The sequence below is a fragment of the Zingiber officinale genome, chromosome 1B (assembly GCF_018446385.1).
Source record: "Zingiber officinale cultivar Zhangliang chromosome 1B, Zo_v1.1, whole genome shotgun sequence".
Classification (NCBI taxonomy): domain Eukaryota; kingdom Viridiplantae; phylum Streptophyta; class Magnoliopsida; order Zingiberales; family Zingiberaceae; genus Zingiber; species Zingiber officinale.
In genome coordinates, this window is record NC_055986.1 from 168,833,981 (window position 1) to 168,856,408 (window position 22,428).

The window sequence follows — 22,428 nt, forward strand, 5'->3', positions numbered from 1 at the left end:
TAGAACCATAAAATATTTAAATGATCCACATGGTGGATGAATAGGCTTACATATATCGCCTTGTATATGTTCCAGAAATGTAGGGGATTCAATTCTTTAATGGGTGTCCACGTGAATTCTTGATAATTTTTTGAAATATTGTAAAACCAGGATGTCCCAACCAATCTTGCTAAAGTATAAAATCATTTGAATCAGTAAACTTTAAGTTTACTATTGCATTTATTTCTACCGTATATATCAAATACGAAAGTGGGAAATTTTTCATATACATATTTCTTACCCAACACTATCATTGTAATATAGATATATTCAATATTCTCATTAAATGTCTCAATGTGATATTCATTTCAGCGAATATCTTTAAAACTTAGCAAATTTCTTTGAGACTTAGGAGATAACAATGCATTATCAATAACAACTTTTGTTCCTCCAAATAATGATATAATATCTCTTCCGGAACCTTCAATAATATTTGTACTACCAGATATTGAATTAACATTACTTTCACCCATTTCTAAATAAGAAAAATATTTTTTTCTTTCTCAATATAAAATGTATCGTTACACTATCGATAAGACATAAATCTTCATTATTGATTCCAAAAGTCATGATAGATAATTTTTTTCCGAAATATCAAGAGTCGTCACAAACTCTAACTTTGAAAGATTTGACATAGTGAAAATATATTATAAAGAAAATTAAATCATTAATAATAATTATCATACATCATATATATATATATATATATATATATCTTAATGAATGATAAAACATGATATAATCAAAAGATGATTTTATAATATTTAATTCTAAAATATTGTAATATTCTCAAACCGTGGCAAGTCATGCAAATATGCATAAGTAACTATATATATATATATATATATATATATATATATATATATATATATATATATATATATATATATATATATATATATATATATATATATATATATATATATATATATCCATAATATAATTATGGTCGAATCGAGGTCGTAATTCTGTCATAACCTTCTCATTCAGGTTATAATTTGGGTCTGAGTGGACTGCTAGAGGTCATCGACGGTGGGTAGGTGGCCGAGCTACCAGACGTCGAGCGGAGGGTGTCCTCTGGTCGTCCACCCCGACTCAAACTATAACCTAAGTGGAAGATAAACTCAGAAAAAAATCACAATTAATTGTAGTCAAATTACAACCGTCATCTAATTGTAATTGTATTGTGGATCATCTTTTAATTTATAAAAAGTGGACTAGGATTTAATTTCATAAGCATTCGCTTATGAAAAGGAAATATTATAAACCTTATCACTTTAATTTCTACTACTCTTAGAAGGTTATTTAGAGATGATGAATTATAGAGATAGAAAGTTTATGAAATGTTGGGTTATGGACATCCATATATATATTATGGTACAACAGACTTTATTGTTATAAAAAGACGAAGACATTAATAAATGAATATTTATAACACGTTTATATTAAACTTCATGATCGAATAATTATTATGAGGTGTTGCCACAATGATCGAATAATTATTGTCGTTACATTCTAAGTAGAAAAGGACTCTCATTAGGAGACTTAATGAACGGTTGCTAATGCTCCTATAACGTGAATGAGATTATGAGAACCTCCTAAGCTATCTTTTATATCGACCGATGGATCTGAGCTCGTCCATTGGGAGTGCTTTTCGATTTATCTTAATGATTAATGAGAAATTTTTATGAGGTCGGATTGACCATCTCAGCTTCGATGCTACCTGACCTGATTAATCATTATATCAACAAATAGATACTCCTCACAGATGATTGTGAAATCGACCGTGTAGGGCCAATGGGATAACAGATTCTACCTTTGCTACCATATATTGACAAATGGATCAAAAAGCCCTTCCCATACCGGTGAACTATAGCTTTCTGATTTACCTCCTCATATATGGCCATGGAGCCAACCGTGTGGGGTCGACCTTGTGGGGTCGTTGGGTCGGCAAATTCCATCTTTTGCTACCTTATATCACCAAACGGATCATCCCTAGGGCTACGATGCAGTAGAAGGGCATTAAATTGTCATCTAAGCATCCACGGTTTGATCCTCAGCTACACATATTTACAAAGATTTTTGACTTCTGAGCCACTCGCCATGAGCGCTTCCCGATTTAATCTAGCGACAAGTGGAAAATTTTCATAGTTTCGGATCAATCATCTCAGATTCAGTGTTATTTGGTTCATCATTTTTTTTATATTGATAAGTGGACTCATCCACGATTTAATCCTCAATTACAATGCATTTATAGAGATTTTTTCTCCAAATGGATGGTCAACCACGGGATACTAGACTTCTATATCATCTATCATGAACACTTTTCAATTTACTCTGACAGTTAATAAAAAAAACTTTTATAGAGTTAAACGATCATCTTAAAAAAAATGATTAACCAAGTTAGGTCGTCTCGATCCCACTGAAATTACCACAGGATAAATCGGGAAGTGCTCACAACGGACAGCCTATGAGCCGAGCATCCTTTAATTATGTACATCTTAGGTTCGATATTATATCGTTCATAATTTTTCTTTTATATCGACAAATGGATCACAGATGAAGTTCATAAAACATCAAGCAACTAGCGAAAATTGTTCCTAGTCAAATGAAAGTATTTTATCGGAAGTTTTTCTTCTGTTAGATTGTGTTAATTATTTGCGTTCTTATCCTAAATAGTCAAAGTGATCATGATAAAGTTTGTTTTTTCTTTTGCACAATGTGCAATTTGCATACATTTGTTCTCATTTTTTTTTATTTGTTAAATGTCCATCACAGAATTGTGCCAAACTCTTATGGAAACTTCAACCTGTTTATGATGAAGGCTTTTAATAAAGAATCAATTTATTGTTCACGAAAAAAAAGGAGAAACTGAGCCAAACACGTTTATTACAATTTGTGTTTATATATTTTTTGGGCTAAATTTTGATAAAATTGAATTTATCAAATTGCAACTAATATGTAACAATATCATTATTGAAGTTTTCCCTTAAAAAACAAAAATTGTAAAAAAAAAAAAAAAAAAGATTACTAAATTAATTATCGTCGTTATTTTCTAAGTAGGAGACTTAATGCAATGGCCTGATCCTAAATAGTTGAAAGTGACCATGGACAAGGATCTTTCAACCTTCACACTTTTTCTGCCTGAATATCTCTTTCATTATCATTATTTTTTTAATTTTGTTAAATGTCCACCAGAGAATTGTGCCAAACTTTTGTGTAAAGTTTAAATTGTTTATTGCGAAGGCTATAAATAAAGACACAATCTACTGTTCAAGATAAAAAGAACAGACGAACAAACCACTAAATTCAAGTTCGCTTTAGCTTAATTTTAAGATTTCATTAATCTAAGAACCATGCTTATCGAGCAATTTGTGCTAAAATAAAGCATTTATACATTTTTAATTATTTTCATGATCATAATTATTTGTTAAGAAACTTCCTCTCATATAAATTAAGAAATATTTTAGTTAAATTAGTAGGGGTCGCGCAAGCGCGTACCCCCTCTACCACAAATTATGACGTCCACTCTCCCACTTGAGGAGATGGTAAACCAACGCGCAACCGCAGTGCAATGGCAGCCGTTGACTTAGGCCACGAGCCTTGATGATCGCCCGTACACCCCGTCCAGGTAAGTATGAAACAGTGTTGCTCAAGCCTTCATTCTTAAAGGCCTCGGCCTCCGCTCCTCGTCATCTACTCCACAATGTGGGACTAAACAACGATCTGGTTCTTCCTCGCTCGCATCGCTGACCCACCACACTACCTTCCCAGCCCACTTCCCTTGTTTGTCTCTCATTGCGGCCTCAGTGACCTCACTCGCATCGCCAATGTGCAGGTGCCCCTCGATCTCCAATTTCTCCCCAAGTTCTTCCTTGGAGATGCATTCCGTTTGCCGTGCATAATTTGTGATTACTAGACACCTTCCAAGTGCCCGATTGGTTTGTTTTGGTTTGTTTTGTTTTGTTTTGTTTCGGTGATGGAGGCTCTGATCCTTCGACGTTCCATTCGGTAGCAGCAATGACGGTGAGTCAACTGCGCAATCTACTTGTTTGTTGATATGCCGCAAAGAAGCCTACATTTTGTTATTCAATCAAGTGCCCGATTGGTTTGTTTTGTTTTGTTTTGTTTGGTCAATGGAGGTTCTGATGCTTCGACGTTCCATTTGTTGGCAGCAATGGCGGTGAGGGAACTGTGCAATCTACTTGTTTGATGATATGCTGCAGAGAAGCTTACGTTTTGTTTTCCAAGCAAAGTTCTTTCTCACTTGGTTGATGGAGCAAACAGGCCAAGCTCCTGTATCTCGATATGCTTGTCAGAGACACAAATGCAGTTAATTACCAGCAGATGAAGCGATCCATGATCAGCTTAACTGTTCTGCCAGATCTTTCATTTCAGAGACATATTCAGTTTTGCCAGCTGATGGAATTAAATGACAAAGAGAGAATTAAATTGCTAATGTATTCACACAACAGCATTATGCTTCCTACACAAAACATCTGGAGGAATTGACTTCTTCCCTGAGTTATAACACAGTTTATTCTGAGTTCTAATTAAAAAAAAATACTTCAAAAAAAATTTGTCCTTAAATTTACACCTAATTCTGTCTTTTTTTTCCTCTCATTACAAAGATTTTCTTTAGATTTTGTTGTATCTGTCAAAAATAGTGAGGATTTATTTGATCTTTCAAAGCTTATGCTGCCTCTGTGTTTGAAATAAGCATATCAACTTTCTTTTATTTCCTTTTAAATAAGATTAAAATTATAAAATAAATTTTGTGGTCATCAAATATTTTATTTTCTCTACTTCCATATAAGTGAGAGAAAAATGTTAATATTAAAATATTAGTGGAATCGTATGCGAGATTCATGTTAGCCATAATTGATGATGCACAGGAGTCAACTTTCTTAAAAATGTTAATAGATTTTACAAAAATAGATAAAGAAACATGCTTTCCCATAAATCATATTTATACTTCAAATGCTAAATCAAATTCGTCGTATTAAATCAAGTTGATCTGTGAGAAGAATTTCAGGAGAACTTACATTAATATATATATTTTTACCCTTCGTTTTTTATTTGGAAAATTAAAGGCCAAACAGAAGAAAATAATATAATATTAATATTAATATTAATTTTTGCCTTCGTTTTTTCTCGGGTTTATTTAATGACATTTGACTTGTGAAGTAAAGTTGACAAAGAGTGAATGAAATTTTTATTTTTTTTATTAATAATTAAAATAAAAATTAATATCCTTTAATAACACGAACCCCTAATGCTCGGCCCTAAAGCAATGGAGAAATCCGACGCCCCCCTCGCCGCTCCGGTCGATCCCAAACATCGCCTGCGCCGCCGCCGCCGCCGCATCTGTTGCCTCGTCTGCCTTCTAGTCCTCGTCCTCCTTGCGGTCGCCGCCACCGTCCTCGCCCTCACCATCTTCAAAGTCCGCGACCCCTCGACGGACCTCGTCTCCGTCCGCCTCCTCGGCGTCTCCCCCCGCATCTCTTTCCCCGTCGTCGCCGTCGAGATCAACATCACCCTCGACCTCGCCGTCCGCGTCCACAACCCCAACTACGCCGCCTTCGCCCACGGCGACGACGGCCACACCCGCCTCTTCTACCGCGGCGCCGAGATCGGCGACGCCGCGGTGGCGGCCGGCCGGATCCCGGCCCGCGGGTCGGAGACGATTCACCTCCTTACCGCGCTGGAAGTCGATCGGATCATGACGGACCTCGGCCCGCTCTTGCAGGACATCATCGCCGGCGCTTTGGCGATCGACGCCGAGGCAAGGCTACCGGGTCGGGTCACCGTCTTCGGGTTCGTGAAGCTCCACGCGGTGGCCACATCCAGATGCCACGTGGTGCTAGCGGTGGCCAACCTCACCGTGATCAGCCAGGAATGCACGCACAGCACCAGGCTGTAGGTTCACCGCGACGGTGAGCGGACCGCGAGCCCGTCGGCGTCACAGTCCCAGATCCCACTCACGGGTTTGTGCCTTTATTCGTGTCTTTATTTAGAATACACCTCTAAATACTCTCTCCGCTTGACTTGGTCTTGTCATATAGAATCTTTATTTATTAGAATAATAATCTACTTTTTCTAATAAAATATATATATTAATAACCAAAATATTACTCGAGAATTATTGTGGTTGTTTATCCAATGCCGTGAGGATAATAGATAGTAGTATATTTCATTTCTTATTACATTTTCTATCCAAGGATTGACTTTGATCGATTCAGATGGTGTAGGGACGTAAATGAATCAAAAGATTCGTGAATTATCGGAGTTCGATTCAGTAAAAAGTTCATTCGAATTTGTTCGTTTATTTTACCTGAACTGAGCTCGAACTCGAGCCCGATTTCGAGCTCGAGCTTAAAAATATTCGGTTCGTGAATTCGTGAAAATATTCGTTTATATGTTCACAAGCTCGAGTTCGGTTTGTTTAAAGTGCTCGAGCTCGATTTGTGTTACAGAGCTCGAGCACATGTTTATTTTTAGGCACGTGAACTCGGGCTCGAGCTTAACTTGTTTAAAGGGTTTGAGAACATATTTGTCTATAGGCTCATGAATTTGAGTTCAAGTTCGGTTTTATTAAAGGGCTCGCGAACATGTTCAATGATGTGTTGAATTTATATTATTTTAATTGTTAATTAGGTTTATTGAATATTTATTCATATGAGTTTTCGAGTTCGGTTAACAAATTTGTAAAATAAATTTAAAAACGAGTCAAAAAACGATTTCTAAAATGAGTCCGAGCTCGTTTAACGAGTTAGGTTCGTTAATTATAATAATCGAACTAATAACAAACTGAGTTCGAACTGTTTACGAGTTTGGTAATTTCAAAACGAGCCGAATTCGTGTCTTGTGATAAAAATTTGATTCGAGTTCGAGTCAAGTTCAAATGTGAATATAACTTAAACGAGCTAAATTCGACTTAATATTATTCGGTTCAGTGTAGCTTATTTACAGTCATAAAATGGTGATATGTAGATTTATATTATTTAAAATTTTAAAATTAATATTTTTCGAACAAAGAGAGCCTTACAATTTATAGTGGTTGTTGATGATTAGTGAGTTAGTATTATTTTTCTACATATTTTTTGATAAATTTTATTTAAAAGGTTACTATTCTATTTATATGGTTGAATTCAGATATAATGAAAAGTACATTAGTTTTAATTTCTGAAATTTCTAGATTCCTACTCAATCTATAATGTCTTTAAATTTGAATTCGGATGTGTTAATTAATTTATATGATCTAATTATAATTATAATTAAAATTAAAATTAAATATGTGAAATGAAAGGTAACGTTGAACTTTGCTTCAATAAAATATAGATATTTTTAAATAATGACAAATTCACGGGCTTTAAAAATAAAAACATGGGCACGTGAAGAGAGACTCGATTTTCGCCAAAAATAGAGTTGGTTGGGGTTGTCTTTTAACTCTATGGCCCACCAGGTATGGGTAGAATGATGCTCGCCGAGGCAGTGCCACGTAACCCAACTGTCGTTTAATTGAATCCCTCGTAATTTATTCCTCACTTATCATTTAGAAGAAAAAAGAAAGGTTACGGCTCTTGCTTTCAATTGAAATTATATATATCGATAAAATCCATCTGTGGTCACCCTCATCATAATGTTCTCCATTGCGATACCTTATCTCCTAATCATCTAGCTACCTTTTCCCAAAAATATAAAAAGGGGGCATGAAATTCCACGTATCAACACCACACTTGAGAACGATCGGATCTCATCCATGATCTTAAACAAGTATCGATCGAGCATAAAGTGTGTTAACTTTTTTTTTTGTTCCTTTTATTTTTATTTTTATTTTAAAAAATGAAATATCTTCAAGAGAGAGAACATGCTCATCATATGTTGTCCACGTGGCGCCACATGGACACATAGCCATTAGATGATGAACAAGAATAGGCATGCCAAGAACGCATTTGAAGAATTAATTAAGGTTAAATTTGTATTGTGAGGAGCCAAGTGAAAGTAATGATGGAAGTCAAGCAACACTAACAAAAGCTTAAATGTGTCTAGTAGCCTAGTTGGAGTGAGACCTTCACAATTTACAAGTAATTAGTAATCGATGATGATTTGGATTATGATTTCGAAATTTATAAGTGATATGATGATGTCTATAAGAATAATTGGACTAAACAAGTAGCTATGGGGATATATTCCTTACCTAAGCAAAGCTAATCATAATAAAGAGATGGTTATGTTTATTTAAGTTCAATGCGAGGGAAAAAAAGTTTGTGGAATTGATTTTGTGTACATTTAGTTTAATATCGTGTCGCTAGGGGATTGACAAGTGTTCCCACAAAGTGGGAAATTAGATTCCATAGATTAATAACATAAAAAAATAGATTTAGTTTTAAAAAATAATTCGAGCACAATATCATTTTTTTTAAAAAAAATATTAAGTGGGTCATATTAAATTAAATGATATAACAGATGATGGTGATATTAGAAAGGTAAAAAAAATATAAAAAATTGATTTACTAGTAATTAACTTTGTTGTGCGCCCAAGTAAACAGCGAATGCCAGGTGGAGCGTTCCACATCGGAATGAGCTCACATCATATGCTTCCATCTAATCGTCCAATTATTTAATTAATTAATCCTCCACTAATAATTTGATTAATCACCTAACAACCGCCAGTTAATCAGTAATTAACATCGCCCAATAAAAACCAAATCAATCGTGGCCGTGCGCATGCCGACACGTGTAGTCCATCCCTTTCGCGCCAACTAGAGACCGATGGCAATTCGGAAATTAGCATCTCCCACTAATAACCAAATCAATCTTCACCGTTCAGGTGGACACGTGTATCTCATCCCTTTCGCACTAGCTAGGCGACGTCGATTCGGAAATTTTAGAAAGCAGTGAACTGGAGCGGCCAGCTGTCGCAAGGGCAAAATAGTCATTTTAAAAACCAAATCAATCGACGCCGAGCGCATGCCGACGTGTAGTCCATCCATTGCGCTGTTGCGCACCAACTAGCGACCGATGGTAGCCCATCGATCGTCGCCGTGAAATTGGACACGTGTAGTCCATCCATTGCGCTGTTGCGCACCAACTAGCGACCGATGGTAGCCCAACTAGCGACCGATGGTAGCCCATCGATCGTCGCCGTGAAATCGGACACGTGTAGTCCATCCATTGCGCTGTTGCGCGCCTACTAGCGACCGATGGTAGCCCATCGATCGTCACCGTGAAATCGGACACGTGTAGCCCATTGCTTGCACACTAGCTAGCAGCCAATGGCAATTCGGAAAGTCTAGGAAAGGGGTGAACCAGGGCGGCCAGTTGTCGCAAGGGCAAAATGGTCATTTTAGATGCAAGTGGGTCTGTGAGTTCGGTCATTAAAAGTCCGCGATCGATCCATACCACGCCTTGTTCTCCCGCGTCTGGATCGACTCCAAAAACCCTCCCCAAAACCCTCTCCTGTTTCGATCGAATCTCACCTCGCTCCTGGCGAAATCGGAACGGGAAGGAAGAAAAGGAGGTACCTGTTCTTGATCTGGTCGAGATCGGAGTCCGCGGTCGTAGTAATTTGGGCTCTTTCGTTTTCGAATGGGTCGCCGGAAGTAGGGTTCGGAGAAGGGGGCGAGCAGGAAGTTATATGGATTTGAAGGTGGAGGAGGCCGTTGCGGTGGTGGGGAAGACGGTTGGTGTGGAAAGATCGGGTTTCGGCCGGAAGCGGCTCGTCCGGATCCACTTCGGCGACGCCGATGCGACCGATTCGTCGTCGAGCGACGAGGGGTCCGGCGCTGAGCGCCGGATCAAGCGGCAGGTGTTCGAGATCCGAGTCGCGGTTCCCTCCGCGACTCCGACGCGCAAGGCGGCGGAGCGGAAGAAGTCGGCGGTGAAGAGGGGAGCGGCGCCGGTGGCGGCGGAGTCGAGCGAGAGGATTCGGTTCCGCGGGGTGCGGATGCGGCCGTGGGGCCGGTGGTCGGCGGAGATCCGCGACCCGCACCAGCGGAAGCGGGTGTGGCTCGGCACCTTCGACACGGCGGAGGCGGCGGCGGCGGCCTACGACTCGGCCGCGGTGAGGCTGAAGGGGTCGAAGGCGGTGACCAACTTCCCGACCGAGGCACCGACGGAGGCCATGCCGCAGTCCGAAAACAAGGACGGACCCTTCCCGGTGTCACTGTGGTCGCCGACGTCGGTGCTCCGCTACGGCGACGAACCGTCGCCGTTCGACTGCTTCGCGGAACCGGCGCTCGACCTGTCGTTCGGAGTCGACGCCTACGACACGTCCTCTTTGTTCCTGTCCGACTCATTCTGGGAGCGTCTGCCGAGGCCGTGGGAGGGGGAGGTCGGTGATTTCAACGCCGACGATTTCGACTAGCAGAGTCGCCGTCGGCAGCCGAACGGAATAACGAAGTGAGCCGCCCCGGGGAGGGCAAAGCCGTAATTTTGCAGAGATATTTATGGTTTTTGAATCGGAAGCTTGGAAAAAAAAGGAGCTTTTCTTGGAATTCAAGCATCGGAAAAAGCCCGTGGAGTTTTTTCTTCTACGTAATCAAATTTTCAATTTTTGATGGCTGCCATCGTGTAAGAAAATAATAAAATTGTGGGTCGAAATAAAAAAAATTGAGTTCCTCTCTAGTCTCTTCCCTCTGAGAAAATTTGCATTTTACCCCTCAAGATTTTAGTAATAGGATGCACATGTTTGGCGTTTCGGTCATCGTCAGCTCATTCGACAAAACCAACGAGAGACAATTCAAAAAGTGCGAAATTTAAAAGGGAAGTGATTTTTTTTAATGTTTTTTGAAAAAGAAAGAAATAAATAAATAAGTAATTATCGGCCACGTGGCGACAGGCAGGCCACGGGGGCGCGTGCGTCACGGAGGCCGGTGGGAGAGTGACGAGTCCACGGAGGGACCCACCAAAATTTCCTACTTATGATATTCTCCTCACGCGTTAAAAGACAAATTGGTTTCGGTCTTTCTGGCCGGTTCGATCGCATGGGCCCAACTCGATCCGTACAGGGCCACCTCGCACATGCTCCATATCTGGGTCGGGTGGGTGCTAACTAATTAGCATCTGAATTGTTCACGCAAATTTTTAGCAAAATAATAATAATAATAATAATTCGTCTACAAAGTCGTTCTTAGGATCCAACAAAATGGATAAGTTCTAAACGTCTACTAACTCTAGATACTGACTAGAAGAAGAAGGAGAGTAATATCGTTGTTTACTAACTCTAGATTCGCTTACTAACTGTGTGTGGATTCAAGTCTACTAACCACTGATGGTAACAGTTCTAAACGTGAAAAATCTGTCACAATGAAGTACTCATCAAACCAACAAGCAACGACGACGACAAACAGCTGGAGCAGATCATTGCAGTGAATTATGCTGGGGAAATCCAACTCGAGCAAAGCCAACGATCGCGATCAAACTGAATCTGTGTCAGGCAAATCCAATCAGTTTCTGATTCATCTCGGCCGAGCCACATCCAACTCCGTGAGCCGAACATCTTTGACCCAATTCTACTTAACTTTTACCGATCTACTTGCGTAAGCATCATAATATACAAGATTCTCAGGCATGTGGAAGAAGAAGTTAGAATAAATGAAACTCTCTTTATGTTTCATCAATAATGAGGCTCTCTCCTTTTCTCAAAGGAAAAAAGAAAAAGCAAATGTCTTGTTCCCAATTTGTGCTTTGATTGGGTGTAGGCATCTTGGGTTACAGGAACTCATACCATGAGCAAGATCCATGACAATCTATGTCCAATTTGTCCACTCTTAATTAGCAAGCTTCCATCACCATTTTAATAAAGGTTTTGTAAGGGTTCAGTCAAAAGGAGGTCGACTAAGCTTCAGCAATCAAAGACTGCACTTTTCGGTAGACTATTAAGGTCTCTCCATAGTCCCTTGGGGTTTAGGGTTCATGACTGATACATAAAATAATACTATTGCCACAACTGATACATAGAATTTGCACATTGATATCAATAAATTATTGTTAACAATGATAAAATAATATCAATAAAATAGCTACCTCAAGCCCAGTAAATTATACAGATATACAGATGCTAAGAAGTTAGATTACCTGCCTTAACAAAGAAAGATTGAAGATGTACATACAGGTCATTGTCACAATTCATCGTGGATGTTTGATTCAGGAATAGAGCTCTCCTTCGCCTCATTGTAGCCCCCGAGACGGTAAACATTAAGGTTTTCAGAGTGTCGTGAAACCATCAGCATTGTGGAAGGAGACCTGGCTAGAACAACAGCATATCCATCATCCATGTGGTCTGTGCCCTCAGGAAAGAGCTGCCAAACAAGGGATCCTCCCCCAACATCCCTGTTTTGACTGGAGCTCAGGAAAGTGTCATACACTGTCTCCATGAATGTCTGTTGAAACTCGGAGTTGAACCTTTCATCCTTCACCGACACTCCAAACTCACCGAAAACAATTGGCATTCCGAGCAATGCCTCTGCATCCTCGATGTGCTGATGCATCCAGGCCCTCACGAATTGTAGATGAACATTGGAGTCTGGATCGGGCAACCTGTCCGATGCTAGATTAAGCTTTTGGAATACAAATATAGCATGCATGATGAATTTGATCTGTATTCGCAGGTAAAGCCTACTTTTGATCCAGATTAATCTTGGAGCAATGCTACAACATAAGCATGAAAGTTAAATTATATATTTTTCTCTAACAATTCAACAAGTGATCATCTAATATAACCATTTACACAGTGCATGAGCAAACATTAAACATTAACAATTCAACATGGCCTCAATCTCACTACAAATTCTTTTTTAAGTTGTTATATGAGATATATCGGTTACCCAATGAAACAATTAATAGAGTATCAACATACCAAAGAGTATTCTTGGAGCAATGCCACAACATAAGCATAAAACAATTCAACATGTGATCATCAAATATAACCATTAACATTAAATATTAACAATTCAACATGGCCTCAATCTCACTACAAATGAAAGGAACATGGAATTCTTTTTTAAGTTATTATATGAGATATATCGGTTACCGAAGGAAACAATCAATAGAGTATCAACATAACAAAAGAGTCTGATGGTTGTCTTCCAATAATTATGGAGTAAGCTAACTCACCAGGTATCGGAGTAAACATGAACTGAAGCAAAGTCAACGCCAGGAACTTGATGGTTCCTGATGAAATCTGTTCCTTCCCGACCTGCAGATTCATAGGGGTTCAGCTCCAATCTTTCGGGCGTAGATGGGCCGTAGAAACCTTCCACCCCGATCTCCAGCATGTGCACTGGATCAATGGACTTCACATGCGCCACCATCTCCTCAAACCATGCCTGAGACCAACTCAAATCATGAACAAAACAGGCGAAATATGGAGAACAGAAGCATTTGGTCAGATACCTGCAAGGTATCGCCAGAAGGATCCGAGGGGCACCGTGGCTCATTAATCAACTCCCAGGCAAGTATGGTGGGATCATCTTTGTATGCCACATTCGTGAATGTATTGATTCTAGTGATGACAGTCTAAAGAAAAAGGGCAAAAGATCAAAACTTCAAACTTGTTGAACCAACAACGTGCACTCGAACAATCACCTTAGCAAAGGCTTTGTAGTAGCCTTTGAGAGTTGGATCAGAGAAGAACGCATCGTCGGAAGACAAATCCAATCCGGCGTCCTTCCCCCACCTCACGTACTGAGCCTTCCCCCCGTAATCCTCCCAGTTGTTGCAGAACGAGAGTATCAACCGCACCCCATGCTTCCTTGCCTCGCTGACCACGAAATCCAGACCCTGGGAGAAAATTTAAAACGGATTACTCTCTTACGTAAATCATCGAGCAGTTCGCGTGCGCGGACAACGATTATCACCTCGAAGACCTGGTCGTCGTAAACGTGAGGGGAGACCTGGAGGGCGCGCCAGCCGCCGTCGTTGAAGGCCCAGGTCCGGCATACGTTGAGCCCGGCGGAGGAGGCCTCCCGTAAGACGTCGCTGACCTTGCTTCTCGTGTCCGGGTCGGCGGCGAAGACCATCAGCCAGTAGGTGTTGAAGCCGTGGACGAAGAAGGGGCGGTCTCCGGCAGCAAAGTGCCCGCCTTTCTTCTCCACTAGGAGCCATGGATCGTCCTCCATGCCGGTCAAGGCGACGCCGCGAGCCCTGCGGCGGAGCAGAGGAAGTTAAAAATGCGGCGATGCGATTGGGGGAGAAGACGGACTGGTGCGACGGAGATGGAATCGACCTGTCGATTAGCGTAGAAGAATCTTCGATCAGAAGGATGAAAAATGTAGATAGGAAGATGGATTGAAGCGATGGAGAGAAGAAATGGCTCGTCGGATTAGGAAGAAGAGTAACCATCAAGAAGAAGAAGAAGAAGGATCGTTGAAACAGAGCGGCGTGGCAGTCGCTGTTTACGGCAACTTGTACACTAATTTCACTTTAGCCCTCAAATTTTAATGGGTTTAAAAAATATTTTTTATGAAAGTAAAAAGCGGTTTACAGTTATTCAGTTAAGGAAATTATATTAGGAGGACTAATTTTAAAAGTATTGAGGACTAGAATATAAGTTCAAAAATGGAAGAAAAAAAACTAAATTTACCTTCCAATTTTGTCTATTTTTAAAGAATTAATTAATCAATCTAAAGTTTTAATTTACCTTCTTAAGTTTATATAAAAATTAAGTATGAAATTTACAACTCAATTTCTTAGACATTTGAAATCGGGAATAAAGGTGATGATCGAAAAGCTCATTGAGAATAGAAAGTTTTTTTTTTTAATTAAAAGGGAGAATTATTTATTTCATTGTTAGTGTCACGTCAACACTTAAACGGCAATGAATAAAATGTTGACATGTTGTTAAAACAAATTAATTGCCGAAGCCTCATTTTGACGCGTTCCAATTCTTTGAATTATTCCATTCAAAACTTAGATATTTCAATTTGTGATAATATGAACCACAAATCCATTTTGATATGAAAAATATTTAATAATGATACAGCCTGAATTCCAAAATTAATTAATGGATCGTGTAAACGTGAAGCAACGAAGCTAAATGGAGCTTAATTGTCAAGAAATTAGTCTTCATTTTATTTCTCAAGTATTTCATTTTTTTTTGTCATCCAGTCGTTCTCAACAAAATCTCAGGAATACATTTTCTTTGGGGTTTTGTTGTTCATAACATAATCCTAGACAAAAAGAATGGGTGTTTGACAAACAACAGATCCTTTGATGATGAAATGTTTACTTGTATTTTTTGGATGGATTGATCAGATGTGAATTTCAACATATATTCCTACATTTCCAAACTTGGGCAGGAGAGATTTGATCTACTAAATCGAAAACTAGAAAAATATAAATTTAGATACATGTAAATGCTTTTGTTGTGTTTGCGATGATGAAATACCTAGTAATTGCTTATCCAGTTTGTATCGAGTCTACAGACCAGAACTAGAATACTCCCCCATGCTTCTTCGCATTCGCCGGTTGGAGACTATAGTTATCCTCTGGTCCTGAAGCATGTTCATGTTGGGCGCAAGCAATCGGGTGTAACGATCAAAGTACAACAGTTGCTTCATGAGAAGTGCAAATTCACGAGGAAATTTCAGCCCGTATGACTCGCTTACTCTTACCTGTAGCAAGCAGATGTGATGAGTGAATGTGTAACAGACATTGTCGTACACATTTCAAAATGAATCAAGAATGCAGTCTTCAAAAAGATAAGATAGCAAAGACTATGAGAGGGGGGAACAAGCTTACCACATCGAGGAACAATGCGTTCATCTGCCTCTCATCAACAATCACATTCGCAGAAATAGCAGCTGCAGATGCATCAGGCGTTCTTGCAGTTGCAACAACAACTTCGGTATCTAGATCCTGCAAGAGATCAAGTAAAACAGTTGCGTAACCCGAGTTCACCAAAGATTAGTAAAAACTAAAACACAAAGGTTCCAGTTTGTTTATTTAACTACTAAATTTCTGGTTCTTCAAATTTACTAGCAGTAGCTGATTCTAAGGTATAATTTTAGAACAATGCTGCAAAACTTTTTCAAACTGCAACTGCCACCTATATATATTTCTATGATGCATCATCCAGATTTAGGTATTATCATTTAGGCACATTTACTGAAGAAGCATACCTGTATGGAAGAAAATATTTTCTCCAAGTCTCTTGCAAAGGCACTAACATCTACATTTTTCTCTGTAGCGCCCATTTCAATTAACGAAGTAGCCATAGATTCATAATCTTCATTTGCAAAGGATGCCAAAAAGGCCTCCATGGCTGCCCACGTCTTTGGAGATATACGCCCCACAATTCCTAAACAACAGATACATTGCTTGATTATTAATAGCAAAGACTAAATAGCATTCCTAACAGAACCAACAAAGTCATAAAGAGCTCGATTGCAAGCACCGGCATGCACTCGAGATAAAGGAAGTGCAGAAAGATTTTCCTAAACCTCTCATCAACAAACAAAAACATACCAAAATCAAGAAAACCAATTCGACCATCACGAAGCAACCACAAATTTCCTGCATGCACATCTGCATGGAAGTTGTCACATGCAATCAAGCTTCCAAACCTACAGATCAAACAGGAAAAAATATATATTACCCTAGTTCTATGCCAAAATTTAAAGACTCGCTGGAATGCTATTATATTGTTACCAGACATTCAGTGCAGTAACTAAAGTCAGTTCAGGATCTGGAACAAGAGATCTTATAGAATCAAGGTCAGTGAGAGGAACCCCATAAAGTCTCTCCATTGTCAACACACGGCGTGAGCTACAATGCCGATAAACAATGGGAGCCTTGGCCTGCCTCTCAAGTCCCATGTTTTCTAAATATCTCCTGAAAGATTCAATATTAGTAGCTTCTTTTTGGAAGTCAACTTCTTCAAGCATCGAGTCCTTTATATCTCTCACGATTCCTACCTAGTAAAAAGATTGTACCTTATTAATCCAAAAAAGATGACTTATAACCTTAATCAACAAAATAAAAGTCAGAATGCATGATTTAGATATTTGTTGTCTCAGCTAAAATGAAGTCACAGTTATTATTGACAAAATTCTTAGTGCAATATAGTAGCAAAAATAATTACGATGTGATCAATTTGATAAATGAATTGCACCTAAACTAGATTGATGAATTAACACCCTAATATAACTGAGCAGAGTAAGTTCTAAATATTTCTATCAGCATAATTTTACATAAAGCTCAATGGCATGATAAAATCCATGTAGCTAATCTCAAATAGTAGCGGATCCATGTAGCATAATTGTACTTGTTGGGTATTCTAGAAGTGAGGGAGTACTGATTATTAAAAAGCATTCCTTATGGTTACCGTCATTTAATAACAACAAGCATTAATTGACTTAACCTATATGGACAATATGCAAGCATATTTCTTTGTTTCAATTCGAAATACAAGAATGGGTTATATACCAGTGATGTCCGACGAAGTTCTGGGTTTAGGAACTCCAAGATCCGAGCAACAATATAAACAAAATTCAGATCTGCAACTAATATATCTTCGATGCCAGGCTTTAAAACCTTTATCACAACTTCCTGCTGTGAATTTTTTAGCCGGGCACCATGAACCTATAGAATAATACTGTGAATTAAACAAATTTTCCTTACAGAATAATAGCAGAAATCAAGGGCATATGAGCATGTTCACAAACCTGAGCTATAGAAGCTGAGGCTACTGGAACAGGATCAATATACTCATAGATGCTATCTAGTGGTCTCTGCAGCTCCTCGCGCAATATTGCTTCAATCTCATTGAAAGGAATTGCAGGGGCCCGATCAAAACAGTTCTGAAACTCCTGAACATACTCTGTAGGAAACAGTGTTGGAGCAGATGCAATGAACTGCACCATTGAATAATCAAGTGATGTGCTAAAAAACTGAAATTCAACAAAGATTTTGAACATAGGACATCAACAAGGACCCCAACTACTTGATTATATTATAGCAGTGAGCAAGAGACTAGAGCAATTTGCTCAGACGATTTATTGAGGAATAGCATCACCATCATCAACAAGTTCCTAAACCAGGGAACATGTTGCTGATAAAATCGTTAATGCTACACTTATGCTATGTCAGTGTTTTTGATGGATTCATCAGTTATAAATTTCTCTAGCTCAAGGAAAAAAACTCTTATCTTTATTCCATGAAGCAAATATTTCATAAACAAGAAACCTTGTCAATGAGTTAAATAGAAAACATATGGGGAATCTGACAAGAAAAATCAATAACTCCCAGTCACATTTGTATTCTTCCCAAACTAACAACTCACCAAACATAAAAAAAGGAAAAATGGGAAGAGGCCAAGCAAGAAAATCCTATTATTGCCTCTCCAAAATATTCAGTTCCAAAAAAAAAAAAAAAACCCAGAGGTCTACAAATCTTAATAATACCTTCTTATGGGAACAAATCAAAATCAATCAAAAATGCAGCAATACTAGTATGGGATACAGTTAGTACCATAGGCTTCCCAACATGGATAAGACCTGGCAAAACCCCGGAGTTAATGCATGTCAAGCAGCAAATATTGTACAGGCATTTCTTAGGTGAATAAAACTTAAGACTTTTCATCAAAAGCTATGTGGAATTCAATCTTTAGGTAATGGAATGTCACCAAAAGCCATTCTAAAGAGTTTGACTGAATCAAATTAGCTCAATTTGTACCTGTCCCAACTTGATATATGTTGCTCCCAGGCGTTCAAATAGCTTCCTCAGGTAAAGAGGTGAAAGTAATCCGAGCTGCATGTTAGGTGGCAAGGCCGATGACGCATTTGTTGCCTGCTAAGGTGTAAAGGTGTACTTATTCCAAATATAGTGAATATGACATACGAAGTAAATTAATAGAACAGCTTCCAAGTTCCAATAACAAACCAATTCCATAAAGAAAATAGTTTTTTTTTAACAACATAACAACAATAAGCTCAACACAAGATTATATTCATGTCATGTGAACAACTGTACAGTCATTCTAAACTCATTAATATATTATCCAAATTTTACAAGGGTCACATATCCAATGAACATTTTTTTGCATAATGCAAAATCTAAAGTCACAGTGGCTTGAAAGACAAGCATTCTAGTTTGACTTCTGGGATGACACATTTTAGTTATCATCAACTGGAGTTAAATCTTTACTGGTTGCCACTCAAGCATGTTCCTTGTCTATTAAAGAAAATGAACAGGAACTATGATACTAATACTGGTTTAATAAGGGTTTAAGGTTCACAATCATAAAGATGACATATTCTCAAGAAACTCATCAATAGTAGTAAACATAAGATGGAGAATGGATTGGATTGAATAACTGAAACTACATCAAATTCCATGCCTGTTGTGTGTGATTGATTGTATTGTACTAGAGTTAAAATATGCGCTACCTCATGAAAATCTTTCTTAAAATGCATCGTGGTTTATGTGGAATTTACACTCAAAAGAAGCCCCATAAAGACTGTTCAGCTTTGGATATACAAACCAAGTGCAAAAAAATAACATCAACATTCGACATTGAACAAGTACAACTACAAATTATCCAAGAGCAAATGTATCTAGTGATGCCCCTCCTTTTTAGACATATTTGCGCAGTATGAACCCTTGTGAGATAGGATGACTAAGTAGCACTTCCATCATGAACAGCATGTTTTGCATTCCAAGTTGCTTTGCATCAAATACCACCTACAAACTTGATCTATTTAGAAGTAACACATGTACCTTGGATAAATCAGTAAGCCACTCCCCTCCGACCCCAACAACAGCTTGAATGCCTTGCGCCAGTCTTAATGCGCCTCTAGGCCCTGTGTTAATTGATGTTTGAATGATGTCTTCAACTAGCTTGGGCAATTTTTCCATGCTATCTAAACATGAAGCAATAAACATAGAACAAAATGCATTAGTTTAACAATCAATAAGAATAGCAATGTTCATCTTAGCTTCTTTTGATTTACAAAAGAACATAATTTCACTTTGATCTCATCAACAAACGTTGAAAAATAATCTCAGTCTCCCACCTAAATAACTTAAATGACAAAAATACGAAGAAGATACTGAAAGTAAACTAAGGCAGGTGAAGGAAAATTGTAAAATCGCACTCTAGTCCCAACACTGACCATTTCAACTATGAGCATAAGTATCATTTTTTATTGATTTTGAACTGACATGACGGTCAACACATACAAAAGAGAGATCTCGAAGTTACAATATTCAGTACCTTGGAATCGTGTGGATATATCACTAGCCTGCGAATACCTAGCCAACACCAAGGTTCTTCTCGATGGGCGATTGAAATTCCTCAACCGTACTGAGCGTGTCATCGCAGGTCGCTGCAACCCAATAAGGCATGAAAGGCATAGTTAGTAAGGTTCCGTTAGTTTAGGCTGAAACCGAAGGCAAGGCTATCGATCAAATATTTCATTAGCAAGAACAGGGCCAACGAAGAGAAGACAGACGAAACAAACAAATGGAAGGCAGGCAACGAAGAAGGCAATCGAGGGAGAACCGAGGACCCGAGAGTAGTTGAAAAGCAGGGGGAAGCCGGCGCTAGTCGCGCCCCTGACGGATGAGATCGCCATGGACGCCACCGGCGATGTTCTCCTCGCGGATTTTTCTCTTCCCCTGGCGCGTCAAGGGTTTCATTCGCCAAGAGGGTGTGGGGACCGAAAAGCCACGTGTCGTCCTACGGGCTTTGCTTTCCTGAACCAGTGAGTTGGAAACCACGGACCGGTGAACCGATGGATATTTATTAGCGCTTAAGTTTTCACAGTTAACTCAACTCTGTTCAACTAACTCAACTGTGATTTCACAGCTAACTCCACCTATTTGAACGACTGACCATTAACTAGATAAGATGGCAAAGGAAGATTCGATGTTTAATTATTTGAGATCTTCATAAAATCACAAATAAGATGATAGAAAAAGACGTGTTTCGAATACAAAGCTAAAGCTCTCTGTCAAAAGTAACTTCACCTGCTACTTAAACACACACGCAATTCTCCGCCTTACACGAATAATCTTTCTTATCCCAAACAAACAAGGAACAATGAACGAGGTTTCCTTTGGGTTTTGTATTATTCCATTGATCGCTTTACACGAACTAGAACTAGAACTAGAACTAGTGGTTGATATGAGTGACACGAATAAGAGAATAGAATACACACAAAAAGTCACGGTGTAAATTGACGCGAATCTGGCGGGTGGGGACAGGGGACGAGTAATGTGTACAATGAAACAATTACGCCAAACGCGTCAACAGGTGGGGGCAGGGGGCGTGACGAGAAGTACTACTACTCAATCAATGTAAATTATCAGAAGAGTTCTTTTCCATTATTTATTGAACGAATGGGTAATTGTGAGAACGGTAAACTATGTATTCACATTGAATGCAACATTAGTCGATGTTGCGCAAAAGAATTTCTATATTTTTATAATTATATATAATTATATGATATTATTTATTTTGGACCTAAATTCTCATAATTCTATTCTGGGATTCTTTTCAAAAATCCTCTGCTAATGAAGATATCTTATATTCTTTTAAATTCATGATCTTTACCAAATCTTTTCAATGTGGGATTTTAATTGAATCTCAATCATCCTTCCCTCAAACAAAGGATCACAATTATTCTCATGATCTGGACCTCCTCGCGAACATCTGATTACCCTGATCTGCTCTGGACCTCCCAGCAAGCATCTGCACCCGATCACCTTGACCTACTCCAAATCTCTCTGCGAGCATCCGGTCATCCTGACCTACTCGCCTCCCCGCGAACATCTGGTCATCCTGACCTACTCTAGGTCTCCCCGCAAACATCCAATCATTCTGACCTACTCCAGGCATTCCCACGAGTATCCGATCACCCTGACCTACTTCAGGTCCTTTTTCAACAAGCATTTGATCATCCTGACATGTTCCAAGCCTTCCCGTAAGCCACTAGATCTAGTCAATCTTGACCTGCTTCGAGCCTATCCGCGAACATCCGGTCATCCTGACCTACTTGTCTCCCCGTAAGTATCCGATCACCCTGACTTACTCCAGACTTTCCCGCAAGCATCTGGTCACCTTGACTTACTTCGAATTCCCCGCGAACATATGATCACTCTGACCTACTCTGGGTTTCCTCGTGAGTATCCGGTCACTCTGACCTACTCCAGGCTCACTCATAACTTCGTTCAAGGTCGCCCCACATGACATCTGATCTGGACCATAGCTCTAATATCATTTATTGTGCAAAAGGATGTCCACATATATCCATAAAGATATGACATTGTCCATTTGAGCCTACACTCTCATGACTTTACTATTGAGTTCTCTCCAAAAAATCTCATGTCAATAAAAATATCATGCATCTTTTTAACCCAGTAACTTTTATCAAATCTTTTCAA

The 22,428-nt window shown here is 39.0% G+C and overlaps 4 protein-coding genes and 1 non-coding gene across 6 annotated transcripts; 2 read left to right on the top strand and 3 right to left on the bottom strand.

The window, feature by feature from the left end:
• Positions 1 to 3,517: 3,517 nt before the first annotated feature.
• On the bottom strand, positions 3,518 to 3,678 carry LOC121993150. The gene has a single exon (XR_006115090.1). It is a non-coding gene; the product is annotated as a U1 spliceosomal RNA (small nuclear RNA).
• Positions 3,679 to 5,296: 1,618 nt separating this feature from the next.
• Positions 5,297 to 6,142, top strand: LOC122020139. The gene has a single exon (XM_042577957.1). The coding sequence runs from the start codon at positions 5,315 to 5,317 to the stop codon at positions 5,960 to 5,962; it is 648 nt and encodes a 215-aa protein (XP_042433891.1). The 5' UTR covers positions 5,297 to 5,314; the 3' UTR covers positions 5,963 to 6,142.
• A 3,237-nt stretch (positions 6,143 to 9,379) lies between these two features.
• LOC122044960 (pathogenesis-related genes transcriptional activator PTI6-like) lies at positions 9,380 to 10,668 on the top strand. The gene has a single exon (XM_042604994.1). The coding sequence runs from the start codon at positions 9,380 to 9,382 to the stop codon at positions 10,406 to 10,408; it is 1,029 nt and encodes a 342-aa protein (XP_042460928.1). The 3' UTR covers positions 10,409 to 10,668.
• Positions 10,669 to 11,996: 1,328 nt separating this feature from the next.
• Positions 11,997 to 14,422, bottom strand: LOC121991021 (mannan endo-1,4-beta-mannosidase 8-like). The gene is made up of 6 exons (XM_042545054.1): positions 14,270 to 14,422; positions 13,902 to 14,187; positions 13,630 to 13,824; positions 13,438 to 13,560; positions 13,159 to 13,370; positions 11,997 to 12,582 (listed from the first exon to the last, which is right to left on the bottom strand). Exons 1-6 carry the CDS (start codon positions 14,383 to 14,385, stop codon positions 12,165 to 12,167), a joined length of 1,350 nt encoding a protein of 449 aa, XP_042400988.1. The 5' UTR covers positions 14,386 to 14,422; the 3' UTR covers positions 11,997 to 12,164.
• Positions 14,423 to 15,347: 925 nt separating this feature from the next.
• On the bottom strand, positions 15,348 to 20,743 carry LOC121991031 (uncharacterized aarF domain-containing protein kinase At5g05200, chloroplastic-like). 2 transcript variants are annotated; one of them, XM_042545063.1, is made up of 11 exons: positions 20,496 to 20,743; positions 20,258 to 20,369; positions 19,762 to 19,904; positions 18,718 to 18,831; positions 17,709 to 17,897; positions 17,470 to 17,625; positions 16,693 to 16,958; positions 16,510 to 16,607; positions 16,164 to 16,342; positions 15,784 to 15,900; positions 15,348 to 15,656 (listed from the first exon to the last, which is right to left on the bottom strand). In XM_042545063.1, exons 1-11 carry the CDS (start codon positions 20,616 to 20,618, stop codon positions 15,462 to 15,464), a joined length of 1,692 nt encoding a protein of 563 aa, XP_042400997.1. In that variant the 5' UTR covers positions 20,619 to 20,743; the 3' UTR covers positions 15,348 to 15,461. The 2 variants fall into 2 exon arrangements, with proteins under 2 accessions (XP_042400997.1, XP_042401004.1); XM_042545070.1 differs by having other exon boundaries at positions 20,553 to 20,741.
• Between the last annotated feature and the right edge of the window lie 1,685 nt (positions 20,744 to 22,428).